Source organism: Geospiza fortis, unplaced genomic scaffold (assembly GCF_000277835.1).
Source record: "Geospiza fortis unplaced genomic scaffold, GeoFor_1.0 scaffold95, whole genome shotgun sequence".
Taxonomy (NCBI): Eukaryota; Metazoa; Chordata; class Aves; order Passeriformes; family Thraupidae; genus Geospiza; species Geospiza fortis.
This window is the reverse complement of record NW_005054333.1, coordinates 4,354,830-4,373,208: the sequence shown is the minus strand read 5'-3', so window position 1 is coordinate 4,373,208 and position 18,379 is coordinate 4,354,830. Positions and strand designations below refer to the sequence as shown.

At 38.8% G+C, this 18,379-nt stretch overlaps 1 protein-coding gene across 1 annotated transcript in view; it reads right to left on the bottom strand.

Annotated features, from left to right (window-relative positions):
• Positions 1–17,036, bottom strand: part of CUNH7orf31 (chromosome unknown C7orf31 homolog) — an 18,879-nt gene extending 1,843 nt beyond the window's left edge. Inside the window, 7 exon segments of the mRNA XM_014307308.1 lie at positions 3,861–4,005; positions 4,008–4,059; positions 8,200–8,256; positions 10,207–10,247; positions 10,249–10,286; positions 13,485–13,585; positions 17,023–17,036. Coding sequence (XP_014162783.1) covers positions 3,861–4,005; positions 4,008–4,059; positions 8,200–8,256; positions 10,207–10,247; positions 10,249–10,286; positions 13,485–13,585; positions 17,023–17,036 — 448 coding nt within the window.
• Between the last annotated feature and the right edge of the window lie 1,343 nt (positions 17,037–18,379).

Here is an 18,379-nt window from a genome sequence, read left to right as displayed (position 1 = left end):
TGTGCTCCTTCTGTTTTACCTGCAGAATTGCTTAGTCAGTTACAATTGCTTGGAGTTGCAATCAATCACAACGGTGTATATAAAGCCATCACAAGTAATGAGGCATTAGCAAAACACAACTCTCAACTTGATTTTCTCTGCTTATATACCACATTATGCTCTGCTTGCATGAGTAGCATTTAATGCAGATAATATCTTTTCACTTTTATACAGGTCACAGAGAATATAAAAAGTGTTGAAGACAACAAACACAGAGTTTTTCAATGTAGTTTTATACATCCTTAAGAGTAAATCTTGGCATTAAAATAGAATTTGCCAGTGTTATTTATGCACTCTGGAGGAAGAAAGGCAAGTCACTCATGGAAATGGAGGAGTGAAAATGATAGAAACTCTGCCAAACTTAAACTGGTGTGGTTAGCAAGGAAGCAATAGTCTGCAATGGTAATAAGTCACTTATCAAACACATAATGCAATAAGGACAGTAAATTGGTGAGTTCAGTCAGACTGTCCTGATTGTCCCCATTCACATGACAGCTGCCAACTCATTTTATGGACACTATTGCACATACTGCTCAAGGCTAAAGGTCTTTTGAATTTCTGTTGTGTGTTGCTGCCAACTTAAAAGAGTAAGAGAAAAAGTAAGCAGATAATCACAGTAACTTCCCCTTCTGCAAACCCCAAAGAAGCCATTAATCCATTCTGTCAACCTGCTGTGTCAGGACTGATTTAGTATTCTGAACTTTTGCCTCTGCTTTAGAGTGATCTTTGCCCTGTGCTTAAGTATTGTTAAAGAGAAGGCTTAATTCTGCCAGCTGATTCTGATAATACTCTTGCCAGTATTACTTGTGGTGGAAGTGTGAGATTCTTAGTAAATCCAGTATTTATTAGTTCTGTGTCTCCGCCTAGTTGTCCAGTCAATCTGCAAACTGCTTTTATATAAGGAAATATATTGGAACTCTTCCTAAACAGAGACATGTTTTATTGTCACATATTTTTATGGGTTAGGAAAGTCAAAACTAATCCACAATCCCCCTGAAAAGCCTCAGATAATTTAGAGTTTATGTGTCCTTTGTTACTAAATGACAAAAAAATCGGTGTCTTTGAGTAATTTAGGGTCTTACAATTTGTGGTCTCACATTGCTATGCCAACTAAATTAATTTAATAAAAATTGCTTACCTATGAAGACCTGACTGTATGTTGTGATCTCCAGAGCCCTTTCAGTGTTTTGTAGCATATTGATTATTATTGGAGAAAAGTTATATTTCAGCTCTTTAAAATGGGGTTGGGTACCCTGTCCTTGGTGGATTTGAAAAATATATTTGACCATTTTCTTCAACAAACTTGGAAAGCTGAAGAACAAGAAGAAACAGGTAAAGTATAAAACAAAATATGTGTGCTGCATGGGGAAGACTATTTTAAATACTTGAAATAACATGGGGTTACCCTTCTCTCCCTCAGTTATCAATTTAGCAAATGCTAATAAAATTTAAATCTGGTGGGAAAATATATTTGCTGCAGTATTAGTACTCAAGTGGAAGTTTCAACGGGTATTTGCTTATGCTGAACTTGGGTCAAATAACTTGGAATCCAAGTTCTCATGGTAGTCACATATGGTAGGCAGGGAAAGCTTTGTAAGCTTTCTTTTGTAGTAGTCATAATTATAAACTGCCTTAAAATAAACTGCTTGTCATTGTTTCCATTGCCACATCTGTAAATGGTGTGTGCATGGATCAGAATGACAGATGGATCTGCATTTTTAGCTGTAGATGAATGCTCACTATAAGGACAGCTGTGATGGTAGGAGAGCTGCTTCTGTGAGCTGCTGCTAGTGTCTCTTTTGCCTTTGGTCTGATGGATGTGCAAACAGAACTCATCTTCACTCTTTCGGTACAAAATCAGCAAGATTAGACCAGATCAGCTATTTTATCAGCATCAGTTAACCCAGTGATGTGTGATGAAGTCTTAGTGCAGGTACTCTACATGATCATCTGCAGCACTAGATCTGAAAATCTAACTGTCTCAGGCAAAGAGGTGGTGACAAGCAGCTGAGAGCTTGATCTTATACCAGAAAAAAGGTGCCTTTGCAGAAGGCCACCTTGCCATTGCCAACTGCAGGAGCTCTGGGTTGATTCACACACCAGCAGGGAAGGTTCTTATTTCATTTTCTGTGCACAATTTGTACAAACAGGAACAGCAGACTCTAAAACTTAATGAATTGTGAAGCTCGTTCTGAACTCCTAATGTCACCATCAGGAATAACTAAGTTTCTCTAGATGTCTTTTAAAAATGAAACTGCATTGGAATTAGTTCCAACCCTGTTTGCGTCACCACTTTTTCTCTCTCCGGTCTTTCTGCCTCATTTCCTTGTTTACCTCATGATGTTGCCAGCATTAATTACATAATAGATATTATGAGTTTAAAGGAGAGATGTGGAAAGGACTCATAGCTTTTAAGCACAATCATCTGTTGGTAAAAGTCACCAGGCTGTAGTCTGGGTTATCTGTATTTAACAAGGGATTTCTTCTTCAGCCATGAGAACTGGAGTGTCCCAGTCTCTGAGAAAGTCAAAACATACGGCAGGAACAGCAAATGAATTAAAGTATTTCCTAAGTGCCCATGGCAACTGTCCCCTTAGCTGATAATTCTGAACCTGTTAAACGTTGCTGGAAATAGATTTTGGTCTCTGATGATCCTCCTGTTGTGCAAAAATAGGCTTTGTTAATCCACCTCCACACATGATTAGTGTTTCTTAAATTGACCAGTGATCAGTGAAAACTGACTAAAAATGACTACTACTAGCATTACATATTCTGTGGAGGAATTTTGGTTTGGGTGGACAAATACTACACTAAAAATCACTCATGTACCTAATTATAAAAATAACAGTACAGCATTGTACTGGTGACTGGGAAGGGCAGTTAATTAATGCAAATTGACCTCCCACATCACATTATCAGCCCTTACTTTCCTGAAAAGCTTCTTATCCACGCCAGCATGTGCTTTTTCTGTTTCAAACCGTTGCTGCCAAACCTTTCCTGACAAGCACTGCCATGGCACACAGAGGTGCTTTTTCCTGTCCCAAATTTCCTCTAACCCTGTGCGGTCAGTAGCTGCCAAGTGCTCCTTATCAGTTCACAAAGATGATCTTTGAAGTCTTCTGAAACAAAATACCTGTCAGTTAAGAACAATAATTTCATGCTCTTTTCCTCCAAAATTTGATGTAAAACACTCTTGGGGTAAGATGCTGCTGGGGTTAGAAACAAACACCTCATGATGGCTTACATAGTGTTCTGCAAATAGTGAATGTCTAGGGTTTCATCTCAGGCTTCATAAGGGATAGGAAGAATTGTTTTTTCTCTCTGGATCTTGTTCTACTATTTATGTAGTGATAAAATGTTTTAAATCATTCAGCTCTTATTCCATGGGTATTTCTCTTGACCCCAGTGCAGGTGGCAGGCATGACTTTGGCTCAGAAAATGCTACTTTTGGGTCCCACTGATGATTTTTTTTTCATTTTTCTTTCCCTGTTTTGAACTGTGGAGAATTAGTTATCTGGCAGAAGATATCAGACGCACTAAGAGATCCATCAACTTATGTGGGGAATGGCTGCTGTGCTAATGGCTCTTTTGGCTTCTGAGGCTACAAGGGGACCACAAATTGCTTTTATTCTCAGTGCTGAGACATCCTCCATGAGACTGCAACTATCAGCACATACAGCTAAATTTTAAGCCAAAGTGCTTACCTTGACCACTGGTGTAGTCAGATTCTGTTAAACTTCAGCAGAAAAGAGTCACAGCTCTCACTGTGTTTTTAGGTAAGTTTCAAGAATAAAGGGTAAACCAGCAGAGTTCTCTCTTACCTCTGGTCTTCCTCAGAACAACCGTGTCAAAAGTCTTGCTAGACATACTGGGATGGAAAGGTTGATGACTGCTTGAATTGATCCCAGTGTCTCAACCCTCAGGTGATCTGAAGTTTGGGAACATGGTGTACCTAGCAATGTGTACCTAGAAATGTGTGTAGGGTAGGGGTAAGAGGGGGAGAATGGCAGCCACAATGATCTTGGGTTGGTTTAAGTTGGCAGGAAGAAAGACAGAAAGAAAGAAAATTTCCTTATTTCACATTTCACTGAGCTTTGGATTAAATAGAATGCTTTGCAAGAACAGGGAGAGATGTGAGATTCAAAAAGGTGATATCTTAGTTTTTTAATCCCCTTTTGCTTGCACCCTGCAAGCAAGAATTCCCAATGATGCTGCCCTTGCAGCTTTTTTACATGATCAATCATACTGATTCTCATTTACTTTTATGTGGCTTAAGGGAATTTAAGATTCTTGCACAGCTCCAATTAATAGTAACTGAGTTTGTGCTTGTGTAATCAAAATTTGTCTCTAAGATGACATTTATTTCTGTGAGGAAGGAGGATAAAGCTAAACTGGAGATTTTTATGGGATACTGAGAACTGGCATTTCACGGAGCGCCCATGTTCCTGTGGCTGTTCTTTTCAGCTATAAATTTTTAATGATAGAGTAATTTAAGACTTAATAAAATCAGGAAAATTGTGAAATCTGGGGAAAACTAATGTGGCAGTTTATTCCAGTAAGAAAGACCAGCCTGTTAAATGAATCCCTGTTTGGATTCATTTAACTTTAGCACCACTGCATACAGCAGCTTGCTGAGGGCAAACACCTCCCCCCAGCTGCTGTGTAAAGCAAAGTCACAATCTTGTACAGGAGCCAGATTAATTCAGTTCCTGGAGCTGTGTGTCATGACATAACGAGGTCTTACCAAACTGGACTTTTCTGAGGCTTCTCTCTCATAAATCTGCTTTATGAGAGGGAAGTTGTGCTTTGTAGTTGCTCTTAGACACTTTAACTCACACAAGGTAAAGAAGCCACAAATAACACATCCAAGAAAACCCAATTTACCCATAGGCAAGTCAGCAAGATCAGTATTTGTTAGGAGAGTGTGTGTGCTGAGTAAACACTGCTAATCTTCTAAACCTAATCTTTGCATGCTTTGTTCAATACAGAGATTTTTGTGCCTCATAGTGTTGCTGCTGCTTATTGCCAAGGAGCCTGCTCTGTGCAATTATGACTGTGAGGAGAAAACTTGTCCTTTTATTTCTTTAAGGAAAGGTAAAATACAGGTGAAATGTACCTAGGCAAAGTGTCTGGTGGTTTGGGAAGCCTATGTTAGGGAAGAATTAGCTGAAGTGACCCACTCTCATTTGTGTCTCCCACCCTTTATCTGAATCAGTGCAGTCAATATACATTAGGGACAAATCAATGTGTAAGCAGTGCAGGCAGTATTCTTACTGATACCACTCATTACATGAGGAATGTTTTGTGTTGCCAGGTGCCAAAGACTGAAAAGACATCAGGAACATGTGATGTGTAGAATGTCTTTTTGAAACAGAGTGAAGGAATAAAAAATCTATCTCCTTAGACTTTTGTGTAAATGCTCTATATTAGTTATCAATGGTATGTTCTATTAGTACAAAAATACATTTAAAAAATTCCTTTTATCAGTAATGCAAAACAAAAAACATACCCTGTTTATACTTGCAGAGAAATTACCTCTTCATACCATGCTAATACATTATTTATATTTTACCTTGGAGACTTACTTACTTCAAGGCAAGCAAAATAAAACAATAACTTTAAAGGGCAAGAATTTAATCACTAAGCCTAGCTAAGAGTCTCTTGACAGTTTTACCAAGTCAGAAAAATATCTAAGGTTGAAAAAGTAATTATTTGCTTAATGGTTCTTTTTGGTATAATAAAAAATAAAACAAATGCCTGAAGTATTACTGGGCTAATCTAAGTAGTTCACCTAGACCTCCAAAATGTTGTGTATTTCATAAGAAAGGCTTATCTACCAGGCCTTGCTTCAAAGGGTCTTTATTGTAAGTGGGTAGGAGATGTTCTCAGATTGGAGCCCTTTCTTAAACTTTATTATTTGTACATTGTCACGCTATGTTTCTTCAAAAGCTGTATACCAGAATCTGCATATTGCTAAAACCCCTAGTTTTCCACAATGAGAAGAGTGATGTCCCAGATTCATTTCCAAGCAGGAGATGATGGTAACTTCTCAGGGCTCCTCCCCTTGCTCAGCTGGAGGACATAGAACAGTTGGGAAGTTAATAGGCCCTGCAGGGATTCCATAATTTCAGCCTTAGCAGTTCGTGTGGAAGCTCTGTTCCTCCCATGGCTGGGGTTTGTTCAGTAGCCTGGTTAATGACATAGCTCTGACACTGAGCTGCACCCAAGCTCTTTCCAAGTCATCTGTGACTCAGGGTGCAGCTGGGCCACTCCATCATTGAATTGGTCTCTATGAAGATAGGTGTTGCAGAGTTACAAAGAAGAAATAAGTCCCTTCACAAAAAAGAGTTTAAATACAGTCATGTGCTTATTTCTTTCCATACTAATATGGGTGTTTTAAAGATAAACTTCAACTGCCAGTTCAATTTTATTCACACATTCTGACACAAGATACACAAGTCATGCACTTCATTGTGAAATCTGTGCTGTGATGCTATGGGACTCACTGCAATCAGCACGAGGTGTGATATCTCACAAATTGCTGTGCCAGCATAACTCATGCTTCAGCTGAGCTGAACAAATGATCTACTTTTAATGTGTGGTGCTACAAAGATAACACGACTTGAAGTGTTGAATTCTGGCAACCATTTGTATATTGTTGCATTTATAACAAACTGGGACTCTGATTCAAAGTTCACATCTGTCTTCATAATGGGAAGCCTTTATAGAAATGCCATGCAGACCAGCAGTCTCTGAAAGTTTATTCCATAGATAATTCTAGTTGATTTTCCATTTATTTCTACTGTTAGAACTGGCGTATATCTACCAGTGCTGTAGATATGTAGAATACTTCTTAGTATTTCTTTTCAATTCACATTCTGTTACAATAATACAGCTGTAACAGAATGTGAATTGAATAGAAATACTAAGTGTTTTCAATTTCCGTTTTGTTGTGTTACAGTGTGACTTGCTACATTTTTCACTGCAATAATTGGACATGCTGCTGATACACATACACATAAATAAGGACAGTCAATTTGCTTTGAGCTCTGGCATGGCAGAACTACTTAACTACCATTGTATATCACTTTTCATTTTAACATCTAAACTTAAGACAGCAATAAAATAAGGATGAACGTGCATTTTCATGACTGCCATGATTTAGAGAAGGTTTCTGAATTCAGGTTGTAACAGCCAGCAAAGTTTTTCATTTTTAAGGGTAGATGGTTGTTTAGAATATTTGTTATATTTTTAAAACTCATACTGTTTAATCAAGCCTGAAGCCACCCAGAATGGAAGGCAGAAGAGAAAGAAAAAAAGTAGAGCTTTTTCTGGAAAGTAAGAAAGATATTAGCAGTTTTTAAAATTTGGCACTCTTTTCACTAGAGTTCTCTTAGACTTTTGGTGGAGTCTGCCAGTATCACACAAGAAACAGTTGGTCAGTATAATATCATCTGCTCCTTTATGTTCAGACCCTGGACCATATGGAGTTTGCCTACTAAAAAGAAGTCAAGGCTTGTGGTGGAGGGATTTATGTTCCCAGTTTGGAAAGGCCCAGAACAAATCCAGGGAGTTGTGCAGATGAACACAATCCTGTTTCCCTAACAATGAGTGGACTGTGAGCACTCTTCAATCACTTCTTGATAAAATAGGCATAAATCAAGTTTCACATGAGAGAGAATATCCTTATGGACACTCTGGCTTCTGTGCAGTAGTTCTGCAGCTTCCCTTGTGATGGCAGAGCATTAAGTGGAGATTTGCACTTGTTCAGTGATAGTTATAAGAGACACATTGGAACCCCTGTGACCTTCCTGAGGGTCTCCCACTTAGTGCTACTTTCCTGCTCTCTGACACATGCTAGGGGCCTCTAAAAATCTGTTTCTTTTCTCAAGTGTGCTTTTGGCCTGAAAGGGATGCAGCGTGGGGAGCCTCATGACCTTCACCTTCTTTTCTAGATCAGGCCAGAGAACATTTTGCTTCTCTTTCCTGTTACTTTCCCATGTATTCTGTAAATTATTAAGAGAATCAGATGTATCACTCCTGCCAATTTTAACAGAAAGGAAATTACAACTAGAGAATAAATTGTTTCAAATGTATAAATTGACTTTCTCTACAGCCTTTTATTCTTGCAAAGGGAGGCAATCACTTATCTTGTCTAACCTTAAATCCTGCTTGGTCAGGAATCTGCAGATCTGGGAACCACCATGGGTCAAGGAGCTGGGAGACAGCCAGAAGAATGTAAATACTTCGTGGCATGATAAACAGCAAAACCATATTAAAATCCACAAGGCAAAAAACCAAACCAAACCAAACCAAAAACAAACACACCCACACACCAAAAAAAAAAAAAAAAAAAAAAAAAAAAAAAAAAAAAAAACCCCACAAAAAAAACAAAACCAACCCAAAAAAATTAATGAAATAATTTTCATTCATTGTATGCTGTCACTAAACCTACTGGAAGCCTTGTTGGTGTGGCTTGTCAGTGGGAGGACAGCTGCCAATGCTCTAGCCTGATGTGTGTGTGTGTATAACTAAGGCTCTTGGCAGTGGCTGAAAGGTGTTTTTCAATACCTTTCCTAATTTTTGTGGTCTTGTTTGATGTGAACCTAAGGACCCATTACACCTATAGAAGTGAGGAGGCAACTCCTTTTCTCCAGTACCTTTGACTGGAAGGGCATGTGTGTGTGACCCACTGCCAGTGCACTGAGCAAAGCACATCTGCAGCCAGTCAGGGACTGATTTCAGTGTGCAAAACTGCACAAGGATAGATAGCGCTCATCTTTAAGGCAAGGGCATTGTTGGTCCATGAAAGTGTAAAGAGTTATTGCAAATACCTTGTAATTCATTTCCCACAAAAGACAGTAATGGCTCAAAGGAGCCCTCACAGGCTATAAGGTAAATAAACTGAGTGTTAATAGCTCCCAGGTAGGTCTGCTTAGCACCACTCAGAGTGCATTTTTCAGGAAAGGTTCCATGTGGCTGTCACCATTTAATAGTTCCTGATGGCAGGAAGGATATTTGCTCTGAAAGACCTTGGACTATGAACGTGGAAGAGTCTTTGTGTGTGGGTTTTACTTTTTGCTTTAAAGGAGATATTCTTCCCTTCAATTTAAAGGTCTTTTAAAGACCAAGAAAATAGAATATTATAGGGAAATAAAATGCTTAAACTAGGACAAATGAAAATGTTTTTAGAGACCCAGCATATTTCAGGTTAAGATGTGAGTGTATAATACCAGAGAAAAAATTTTAATGATCTGCTGATCAAACATTCAGAGTCCAAGGTTATGTGCTTTTCAGTGTGTATGGGGGCAGAATTTGACCTACTCCTGTAAAATCTCCTTCCTCCTTATATAGCTGACACAAGGGCACAGAGTCACAGCCGTCCCTGGTTGCTTCCTGTTAAGGAAGAAAAATCCCTGGAAAGGCGCTGTGATCTCTTCCTCAGCCTGTGTCCCATGATGACCCATTCAGATGAGCACCTGTCATGAGAAATGCACCTCACAGCCCTGTACAGTTAACTGTGAAATCATCACAGAATTATTCTCAGGTTTCTAATGTACTTATATCTACTGATATAAGAGGTTGTTTATTTTCTCTTTTTGAAGAATTTACATCTATGCTTCAAACTACCTTAATCTAAAATCCCAGTAGTTTGATCAAGTGTTTTACTGGTGCCATCAAGTGGCAAAATGTTGGATTGCAAAAGTCTCACAGCACCCAAATTTACTCAAATACCTCTTGAGCAGCACCAATGAGGAAAATAATCCCTGACAAGCCTCCTCCAAAAATACATATGTATAAATATGTATGAGAAAAATGGACTGAAATACAAATGGTGTCATGATTACTTCAGGTACTTCAGTTTGATCTGGATTTTAACAAGTGGAAAGGCTGATATTTTTGAGTATTACTAGTTGATAAATATAGGCAAACCTATAAAGCAAACTCAGAGATCCTTGTTGAAGAGCTACTTGAAGAGAAGTGGCACAATGCTGTATTCTGAATTTCTGTCTTTGTTGTCCTCTGTTACTAGCTAATTCCTTTTTACAGAACATGTCCCTTTGATTTCATATCATAGCTGCACTTCATATCATCAGAGTAGAATGAATATTCAGTTTGCTGCTGTATTCTCTAACTTCACAATCTGGTTAACTGAAAATTTAAACTTAAAGTTCATCATTCATACACACATCACTTTTTTTTTTTTGCCAGCTGAGTGACATCATAGTATTGTTCAGCAGGAAAGCCTCTGTGCAAAGGAAACACATAAATTTATAAAGCTTATGCTCTATTTCCTTGTAAAATCCAAAAAAATTGGTATGTTTTTGTCTTGATTTCTCAGGGGACTGCTAATACCAAAACTCATAGATGCTGCCAGTGTGGAAATTATCCTGTGTTTCAAAATCTACATCATGCAGGGCTGGATTTTGAGAAGTGCTGAACACCCATGCCTGACTTTATAAAGTTCCTGAGAATGCTGAGCATTTCCCCCTGTGAAAACCTGGCTCCTACATTTCCTTATCACACACACACCTAACACTCAACAGGACCTATGGGAATGCCTCAAATAGGTACAGGCTCCAACCTTTTACCCTAAAGTGAGTTATTTCTACACTCTGGGGATCACTTTCAGCTCCTCCTTCTGCCAAAAGGCTCACAGAATCCAGCCAAGCTGCATGGTGCTTTTCACTGACAAGAGTCTGAAAACAGCTCCACACAAAAAAACAAAACCAACAACAGAGAGCAAATGAGAGTGTGAAAATGGTGGAAATGCAGGTGGAAAGATCAGTGAGATTTTCCTGGCATTAGAAAAAGCCTTACATTTTAATTAATTCTCACTGTGGATACTTCCTGAAGTTTTATTTACAAATTCTATTATAAGCATGAGTATATTTAAGCTTCTTATACTTTCCCCACTGAAATTTGTGCCAGTACTATCAGAAGCACAAACATGAAAATATTTCATTTGAATCTTGCCCACTTCAGCTTTTTACTCTGTAATTATTTGCACTAGACTAAGCTTTTAATTAATATCTAGCCTGTACCCTTGGTATGTTTGGAGATCAGTGAAACTGATGCTATTGGGGTTACTGTAGCTCTGTTGCTTGCCTGTTTTCTGTGTTTTACAGAAACTTAGTATGGAGGAAAGGCTACACTCCTTGGCCGCTGAGTAGCACCTTCAGGATTTTGGGTACCTTTGTGTGCTTTGAGCAACTCTCCTGCAGTAACATTTTACTGTGAGAGTTGTTCAAAACCAGCAAATGATGTCATTATCATAGATGTAGTAGCTATGAAGTAGCTACTAACATGAAGTAGCTTGCTAACCTCTTCTCCCTTTCTGACTGCTACATTGGTTTTCTGAGATGGGACATGTAGTTGCTATGACTCTTCTACTTTCTCATGAGGTACCGTGCCTGAGTTAGCCAAAATCTCTCCTGGCTTGCAGTGTGAGTGTAGGAATGTAGAGACATAGACTACATGTAACTTAGGCAATTTCCATCTTGTGGAATAGGAATGCTTTTTTTTCTGGACCTCTTCTTTTCTCTAGAATGGGATTCACTTTGATTGATTAGGGGCTCTACACTACTGTGCCTGGCCAATAAATAATCCAAGGGATTGCATATTCAGAAAAGACAAACACAAGAGCAATGAAAATTCTTGTTTCAAGCTCAGTAGACATCCTTGCACCTGTCCTATCACTGCGGCATCACAGCACCTTGCCATGGTTCTTGGATGGAAGTCCCATCAGCATCATTTAACAAATGCAAGTGCTGGACTCTCCCCTGGGATGGGGTAACCCTGGTTATAGGAACAGATTGGGTGATGAGAGGCTGGACACCTGCCCTGGGGAAAGAGATCTTGTGTTTGGGTTGATGGCAAGCTGAAGGCACAAGTCAATAGTGTGCCCTGGCAGCTGAAAGGGCCAGCTGTACCCTGGGGTGCATCAGCAGAGCACAGTGAGCCAGGTGAGGGAAGTGACTGTCCTGCTCTGCTCTGCACTGGTGCAGCCTCACCTCGAGCACTCTGAGCTGGTTTGGGTGCCTTAGTGGAAGAAGCACATCAAACTGTTAGAGTGTGTCCAGAGGAGGGGACCAAGATGGTGAAAGGTCTCAAGGGCAAGATGTACAAGGAACAGCTGAGGTCACTTGGTTTGTTCAGCTGGGAGAAGGTGTAGGGGTGACCTCCACAGAGTCTACACCTTCCTGAAGGGAGGCAGAGGTGCTGATCTCTTCTCTCTGGTGACTAGAAATGATAGGATGTGAGTGAATGGCATGAAGATCCATCAGGGAAAGTTCAGGATGGATATTTGGAGAAGGTTCTCCACTGTTTAGGTGACCAGTCACTGGAATAGACACCCCAGAGGAGTGTTCATGGCACCAATCTGTCAGAGTCCAAGGAGCATCTGGACAGTGCTCTTGGTCATGTTTTAGTGTGAGGAGCAGGGAGATGGACTTGGTGATCCATATGGGTCCCTTCCAAACGGAGATATTCTGTGATCATTTCACATATGGGTTAGCTCATGATAACAAAAAGGAGAACAAGGACAGCAAGGCAAGTTTCCAGTCTTTGAGTCATGTTTTAACTCTATTACATTCTAGTCTGCATCTTCCATTCCTGTTGTCCAGGAAAGGCTGCAGGACTGAAGGCTATCCTTGGACTTTTCTGAGTCAGCCTTAAGTAGTAGAGTGCTCTGCTTTCAAAGCTTTCCTGTAAGTCAGTAATGGTGATCTGAATCCTACATGAGTGTCTGAAGAGCGCAGATTTGGCATCATCATTTGCCTATCTTTCAGTCAGTCAGTCTTTTTTTTTTTTATGCTGTCATGAAGAAAAAGAAGTCTTGGAAATGGTTTCAGTGGAAGTGGCACCAACCTCAGTATATTTTAAAGAACAAATTGACTGTGGTTAGAATCTAGGAAAAGGAGCCTTAATTCCAAAAGCATTCCCCAGCTGTTGTTCCTAGACATATCTCTTCTTTTACAACAGCTTCCTGAAAAAGCTGAGCACTGACTTTTCATGTTTATGCCTATGGTACTTGTGGATGCTGTAAATTAGGCCAAAAGTGAAATCTTTAAGTTCAGGAAGGGTGTTTGGGACAACAGCCAACAGTAAATATTTATCAAATGATGGGCAAAAAATAAATACAGAAATTTGGAACTTCAAGTGTTTCAGCAAAATACTGTGTAGAGATTTGTGAGTACCAATATATTTCCACGTTAGTATTTAGGACATTGCGAAAAAAACAAAAGCTTAAAGTGCCCATGCAGATATTTGTACATCTCAGTCTAAATTGCTGTTCAAGAAGTCTGGTGCTTCTCTTGGCGGAAGAACTTCACTTAAACATTTTGACTGTGAGAAGTATATGTCTAGCCTACATTGGCTGAGGGTCTTTTCCACTACCGTAAGGTGTACATCCATTAACAAATGTACATGGAGATCCCTTGCTCAGTTGTCTTCTGGCAGTAAACATAGAGCAAGTCCTCTGTGCTTCCTTTCTGCTCCTCAGGGAAGCTTGCAGCAATGAAGGAATTTCCTGAACCCTTTATATCTGAAAGAAAAAAAAACAAACCAACAAATAAATCAAAATGTCTTTTGATAGCAGCAACAGTGATGGTTACCTGAAGTCTTTTAAACAATGACAACTTGTCTCTGTTTTCATGACTGACTTACTCAGCTTATTCTGGCTAATGCCATTGGGATGAACTGTCACTAGGAGAAGTTAGTACAACAGCAATTGTCAATTGTTTAATGAAGATTGGGTCAAGTCTATGATGTTTTGCTCAGTGAGAGGAAGAAAGAAGGCAATAGATGTGTGCAGCATGTGCATCTTGCAGTGTTATTGAGTATCAGCTGCCAGCACATACATACCTGCACTCTCAGCAGCATATGGACAGCAAATATATGCAATAGCACAGATGGAAGCTTTAGCATCTAATTCCCACTGATTTCAGAATTTGTTATTTATGCCTTTGAAAACTTTCCCTCTCCATCTCTAGAGAGGGGTGAGAAATGTTGCTGTTCAGTAGCTGTAGTTCAGACTGAAGGAATGCTGTGTTAGGCACTCACATGGATGTGCTAGAGGCTGAGGATACTCTGTATGTTTCCATACATTGGTGTAATTTGAAATCCAGCAGTTTGATGTGTATGATGAACCAAAATAAGAATCTGATGTGCCGTAGAGTATCAGAAAACTTTTCTGTTTCTCAGTTTCTGAAGGAACTCAAGCATTCACTTACAAGTTCTGTCTAAAATTTTGCCGCCAATCTGAAAGTAGTCAGGCAGATGCCAAGTCACCTGTGTGGCTGTGATGTTTGTATTCATTAGGCTGGCTCTCGCTGGAAACATTAACAAACCATTCCTGTTATCTGCTCTCTATAGGCTACCAAGCTGCAGGACAACCACTTTACCTTGGACATAAAAGAGAAGCATTGCACACAAAGGTGTGATAATCTAGTCAGTTCAAACAGGACTGTGTTAAACTTAAAATATTTACAAGTCTCCTTCTCCCAAAGAAACATTTATAGTCAGTGTTGATCTGGTGACATTTGAGATCTCAACACACATTAAAAAATGTCTCAGTCCAGAGATTATCAAAAAAGGGCTAAGGTGAACATATTTTTAAAGTGTCTGTCATGAACAATCCTTAAGATTCTCAGCACTATAGACAATGATTTAATAGACACTCTTAGGATTTCTAACTTCCACAATAGTAGATTTGTTCTGAATTCTGACAGACAACTTCCAGCTTTCCGGCTCTTTTCTTCTGAGAAAAAACCCACACCACCAAAAATATAATGTTCTGGGATCAGAATATCAGTTTGCTAGTGCCTTCTTTATTATGAAAATGTTGCATTTTTCCCTTCAGGTTTGTTTTATATATCATGTGGATCTCAAACCAGAGTGTAAGAATACAGTATCTTAAATTATGAAGGCCTCCAGTAATTGTTTTGATCAGTGTGTGAAGCCAGCACATCTGAGGGTATGTGCTGCCAACAGCTTCCAGCAGGTCTTTGGAAGGAGAGTTCTTATTCACATTGGCATTTTAATCCAGGACTCTACTTTTGACATGAATCTCCCACTGGTCTCTGTTTTGCAGTACCTTGGTCTTGGAGTTCATGAACTGGAATCCTTGTGGATTTAATTATCTGAAAGCTGTGTTCCAGATCACCTCAGATCCTCAGCACCCACTGTTTCACTCTACACATCTTCTCCTGTAGTCCACAATACATGCCAAGTTACACAGTCACTGAGCAACATTTTAATAATTCCAGATTTGGAATTATTTGATTTTTTTTTAGAGTGGGATGGTCTGAATTTGTTTTTATTAACTGTTTCCCAATAAACCTATAAATAACTATACACATAATCTTAAGATATCAATGCTGAATATATCTGATGATAGGGCAAAATACATAGGATACCTTCTTTGTATATATATATGTGCAACCTAGCATTATTCAAATGTATGTACATGCTTCTGGTTATTCAGGGGCACAGTCTAGACATGCAAATATTGGTAGCAAATGCTCCAGTCCAAGAAAATAATGTAATAAAATAATGGACTCATTCTTTTTAAATGCTGAGAACAACTGTCCTATTTATTGATTTATTTATTTGTATTTATGTGACTAGGAAAAAATGTAATGTTTTAAAAACATATGATATTGTAAAACATGCAGTCATCTTCTTTTCAGATATGAACTGGGGAGTTCATGTGTGTGTTTACAGTAGCAGAAAAATGTAGTTTATGATCTGTGTTACAATACAGATTTTCATGGTCACTGAGAAAAGAATGTTACAACCTTGCTATGTGTATTTAATGTTTGCGTTTCAGAATTGGGTCTAATATAGTTGTCATCTGAAAGGTGCCATGCTGTTGCATTGCTTAATTTTTCCTTTTTCTGGGTGTCCTGTGTAGCTAACATGATTCTTTCCTGGATATTCATTAAAATTTAAATCAGGCCTGTAATTCGGTAAACTTCCAAGCCTATTAATAGTTAAAAGTGCAGGTGGAAATTCACCAAATTCCTGCAATGCAAGGAATACCACAAAAACTTGCCTCAGGGCAGATATGTAAGTGGGAGGCATCAAGACACAGTTTGACAGGCGTGATAATTCAATAATATCAAAGCATTCTGACTGAAATTCAGATGTCGGATAGGAGACATTACAAATAATGAAAGAATTTATCAATTGTAGTAAACCAGAAGCCTGCCAGATAGATGGAAACTAGGACCTGATTTTGCTAACAATAGAGATAAAATCTCATATGAAAGAATGCTGGAGGACTTGAGGCTCACTCTGGAATCCATTATGTATGGAAAAAATACAAATTTAGATTGAAAAAAAAAATGTCATGAGTGCCAAGCAGCATGGAAGTTCAGCTTTCCAGACCTTTAAAAATAGCAGGAATTCTGCCATATCCTGCCCTCCAGCTATTAGTATAATTGAGCCTGTAAAATACACTCAAAACAGATTGATTCCTGAAACTTCCTGATTACATACTGATGATTACAAAAGCCAACTGCAAGCTTAATTTAATTTTAAATTTTAATTTAAAAGTTTATTTCAGTAATTCTAGGTCAAACTGTAATCTAGGGAAAAAAAAGGTTTAAAACAGGAGTATATACCATGATAAATGTTGGTGGTTGATCTGTCAAATATGCTCTTTTTTTTTTCAAATTAGAAATAAATGCAATATATGTGTTCATTTTATTCTTTATGAAAATTATTTCAGGAGATTTTGAATGCTAAAACCACAGTATAGCTTATTTTAGCAGTCCTCTTTTCAGCAGTAATGAACATATTTCCTGGGGGACTGACAGACTATTGCACAAAGTAGAACATACTCTGTTTCATTAAAGCAAAAAGAAAAAAAAGTGTCTTGCCAGAAAAACATAACCATGAGAAAATGCTTTCAGTAACAGCAAATTGATATCAAATACCTATAATGGAATAATTTTCCTTTACAAGTTCTGCTCTTACCTGTCTTGAGACATTCGGGCAAGCAAGGAATTTGAAATGGAGTTAGTGCTACATGCAGATTGAATGTTCTTGATAGGACTTCAGGACTTCATCTTCTTAGTTGTGTTGGGGCAGGTTAGGCAGTCGCCGGTTATCATGTTTCATATTTGAACTTTTAGGGGAAGATGCAGGATAAAATACCAAATACCAGAGAATTTGTTACTGCATCTGGATACTGAGGAGAAAAGAGATGAGCTCTGCCTAATTCTGGCAAGTGTCTACAGGAAACAGTGGTTGCTTTTACTACTGCCATTGTTTTTTTGTACCAGGTTACAAAATAAAACAAACATAAAAACAAAATGAAAAGAAGCAGATTAAAGAGGTGTGATAATATTTCTTTGTGTTACTGATGAACAGAAACTGGAAATAAGCTTTCAACTAAGAGCATTAAAGTTTGGACTCACACAGAGAAGGACTTCTGCACAGGAAGTCTCACTTGGTGAATTCAGTTTCACTGTGAAGTTCCAGTCCCACTCTGAAAAGGACTTTAAACCCATTATACTTTTAATAGAAAATACCTTTTTCCTTAACTGCCATGGTTTTTGTCTCTACATCTGTGCTTAGGGGAAATGATTCCATTCTCCTTTTACTTGAACAAATTTGTATTTCAACACTGGTTGATCAGCTGTTTGTGAGGAGAGGAGCTGTACTAGGTCAATGTAAACCCCTGACCTCTCCGGAATTTCATGTAGACATTTATATCTAAACAAGGTGTCTCTGCTTTGAGCTGCTCTCTTGTGCAAGACAAAAGCACCAGGACTTTTACTTTCTATCAGATGAAGCTTTGGTTCACTGTGGCAAAGAGTCTTCTCCAAAGAGAAGACAAAAAGCCAAAAAGCCACCATCAGCTTCTTAGACTAAGTAGACAAAGAAGCACTACTGCTTCCTTTCCCATCCACCAAGAGCCAGCAGAGCATTCCCTTGTATCTGTGCCTGCTTCTTGTGGGACAGTCCTGGGGAAGCCCTCAGGAACCTGCTTGTTCCATGACAAGCACGGTGTGGAATAATGGCTAGATCAGTTCACAAAGGGAAGCACTGAATTCACTCTGCTTTCCACACACTGTGACAAGACTCCTTTTGGCTAAAAAAACAATGGCTCATCATGTGAAGAAGGCTGAGAGGCCTTGGTTTTACATCCTTACATTTTGAGTTGTTCTTTTAAGACTTCTGTGTTGCTCTGCACTTAATGATCTGCTAGCTTTTGGATGTGGACCTTGTAATGGGAAGAAGAGTCTGAGAAGAGTCTCAAGGAGAAAGGAGCAATTTATATTCATCTGACTGGTATGTTTGCTATCCTGACTTTGGGAAAGCTTTGACA